Source organism: Myotis nattereri (assembly GCF_964212035.1).
Source record: "Myotis nattereri genome assembly, chromosome: 12".
Lineage (NCBI taxonomy): Eukaryota > Metazoa > Chordata > Mammalia > Chiroptera > Vespertilionidae > Myotis > Myotis nattereri.
Genome location: NC_138087.1, coordinates 28154087 through 28157349, shown reverse-complemented (window position 1 = coordinate 28157349; position 3263 = coordinate 28154087). Strand labels below are relative to the sequence as shown.

The window sequence follows — 3263 nt, the reverse complement described above, 5'->3', positions numbered from 1 at the left end:
AAGTCTTCCTTCACTTTCCCATCTGGAATGCATCTGTCATACCTCTAAGGCCCATAACAAGTGATTTCGTATTCAACTTACAACTTTCTAATTTGTCTTGTAATTATTTGGGTTCATAGCATCCTTAATGAGTTATAAACTGTTGAATATAGAGTTTATATCTGATTTACGTTTGCATTACTGCAAATCTGCCTGAACACAGTATGTAATGTACAAATATGACTGAATGAAAAGGTTAATGTAATTAAACATTACACTTAATGAGGCATATAGAGCCAATGGGGTCAATTTAAAGGCGACAGTTTAACCAATTATTTTAGGTGGTCACTGATTATCCACTTTTAGACACTTAAAAAAATATGCTAACTGGTTTATGCATATGAACAGATAGATGAGACAGTGTGGAATAGTTTCTCAGTAATTTCCTGCAAATGACAACTGCATTTTAATTTCTTTCTTTTTTTTCAGGACAATATAGTTTCTTTGCTCATAAAAGATCTACCAAAAATATATATTTTTCTTATAAGAAAACAAAATTTGAGTTATTATTTATTACATGTTTTACAAACAGCAGTGAAAGGAAGAAATCAACAGAATGGACTCAATTTATTAAATACAAAAATGTTCACTTTAAAAGTTTGACCTTGTCCTTGAGTAGCTTGAAGGCAGGGTTCTTGCTGACTTTCTTGTTGAAGATGGCCAGGAGCTCCTCTTCAAACCTGTGGTGTTCGTTCATCACCGCATAATACTGAGCTAAAACCTTTTTCCTTAGCTTTTTGACTGCTATTTCATTGTCTGGGGCCTGCTTCAGGACTGCTTTAATAGTCCCCTTCCAATTGAATTTACCCTTAGCAGGAGCTTCATGGTTTTCTGGCTCTCCGCCTTCAGCCAGTCCTGGGAACTTAATCTTTTTCTTCTTAGAATATGCTTCAACTTCGGAAAGCTTCTGCTTCCCTTTTCCCATGTTGGTCTCTTCCTTGTCCACGTCTCCATTCGCTCCACACTCGCCTGTGCTGCTCGGCCCCTGGCTCTTGTTCCCTTTGGGGCCCGTGGCCGAGGGGGCACCCTCCCCTCCCGCCTCCTGCTCGGCCTCAGGCCTCATTTTGCGCTTTTTAGACTTCTGACTCTTGGTTTTCTCCTGGTGGCTTTCTAATTTTAGTTCTTTCTTTTCTTTTTTCCTTTTCTTCTGCCGCTCTTCCTGCCTCTCTCTCTTGTTCTTCTTTGCCTCTGCTTGTCCTTGCGTGGTGTCATTGGCTTTGGAAGGTGCCACCGTGGTGCTGATTTCTGCAGGTGGCTTTGTCACTTGGTTGAGTGGCTTTTGCTCTTGCCCTTTACTGGCTGGTTCCTGAAATTTTGCCTTTTTCCTGGGAATGTTGTCAAAACCACTAATTTGCTCTAAAAGTTCTCTCACTTTGGGGCTGACATTGGGTCTTTTTATTAATTCATTAACTTTCTGCACCCACGCCTGCTGTTTGATATCGCCTTTGTGGGCTTTCCCTTCGTAACCTTTGCCGCCGTGCTTCTGGCCTTCGCTTATGCATTTCACATGGTTTTTGTAGTCCTCGCCCCAGAAATCTTTACCGCAGTCAACGCAGGAAAGGCGCTCGCAGTTCCTGCCAACAGCCACATGCGTTTCCACTTGTATTTTCTTCACTGATTCACCACATGCATTGCATGTAAAAAATACCATTTTTAGCTAAATGATTAAATATTCTCTATACAAGATAGGCTTTAAATCTTTTTAAAAATACACCATGTGAAAAGTCAGTCCCTCCAACTGAAGATAGCAAGCATTGCCTCTCAGCCGGTGTCCGCCACGCCGCGGGGAGCACGTGGAATCGCCGCGGCCGCCCGCCAGCCCAGCGCAGCCGCCGCCGGCCGCCAGCCGCCCGCCTCGCTTCCCGGCGCAGAATTCGTTTCTCTGCATTTTAATTTCTAAACTGGGGAATATGAAATTCAGCCCTGGCCAGGGTGTTCAATGGTTAGAGCATAAGCCCATGCAGTATTCAATTCCCAGTCAAAGGTATGCGCCTGGGTTGTAGGTTTGATCCCAGGCCCTAGTCAGGGTGTGTGTGGGAGGCAATGTGTCTCTCTCACATCCATCTCTCCTCTCTCTCTCTCTCTCTCTCTCTCTCTCTCTCTCTCTCTCTCTCTCCCCCTCTCCCATCCCTCCCACACTTCCACTCTCTCTAAAAAATCAATTGAGAAAATAAATAAATAAATTCAGCAACACTTTTTTTTCCTGTTTGCTATCCTTTATTGAAGGGTCCCATACCCTTATGGGACCCCAGCCAAACCAGAAACCAGACAGGTCCTCCATTTACAGCAGGAGGCCTAGAAGGGAAGGGGAATGACTTATGATCCCACCACACCTCCCTGAAACAGAAACCACCACAGACAGACAGACAAGGGCTGGGGAAGAGAACTTGCCTCACTCTAGGTTCTCTCCCCATTGCCCGCACTTGAAAAGAAAGCCAAACACTGGTTACACAGCACCAGCCCCATCCCACCCATAGCAGCGTTTGTGGGACTCCCCTCTGCAAAGCAACATTGCTTTTGCAATTTTTTTTGTCCCTTTAAAGAGAAACTGTTGACCTGCAAACTGATTCCTAACAGTTCATTTAAATTATCTGAACACTGCAGCAGCTGAATGTAGAAAGCCCATCTTTGTGGACTTCAGCCAATTGCAATATACAAAGGGATACACAAAAATGCTTAAAATAAACACGCAAAAGAGTATGATGCCTCCCATATACAACATTCCTCTTCTTTTCTCCCTTTTATACTAAAGAAAAGTACCTAAAGCATTAAATTATTATAGAAATAAATCCCAAATAATTCTTCTCAAGGCCACTGATGTCTGCTTAATCCTGAAAACTCCTCTAAAATAAGAAGAGGGAGCCAATTCAGGTGTTTAGGGAAAAAAATAAATCCTATTCATCTGTTACCTGCTGGGTTGACTGGCTGGGACACCACTGAGGGACCGTAGACGTGGCCGCTGTCAGCTAGCGACCACCATTGTGCACACCTGTGTTGCACAGACCCCTCTTCCAACACAGCTTTCACACATGAAACTACAACACGAGTTCCCCCAAATAAGTGTGTCTGTATGTCTCTGAAAACTTGAAAACCAGCTCTTGCAGAAGATGGTTCTCTGGTCCATTCTTTGACAATCTAAAAATGGGTGCTAGCCTTTCAAGACGCCAAGCATACCGTGTGATAAAAAGAGGGGGAAGTATTTATACTCTGAGCAATAAAAAAAC

The 3263-nt window shown here is 43.4% G+C and overlaps 1 protein-coding gene across 1 annotated transcript; it reads right to left on the bottom strand.

Annotated features, from left to right (window-relative positions):
* Nucleotides 1–471: 471 nt before the first annotated feature.
* On the bottom strand, nt 472–2246 carry LOC308527519 (cell growth-regulating nucleolar protein-like). The gene has a single exon (XM_081102845.1). It carries the CDS (start codon nt 1688–1690, stop codon nt 626–628), a length of 1065 nt encoding a protein of 354 aa, XP_080958971.1. The 5' UTR covers nt 1691–2246; the 3' UTR covers nt 472–625.
* Nucleotides 2247–3263: the final 1017 nt, after the last annotated feature.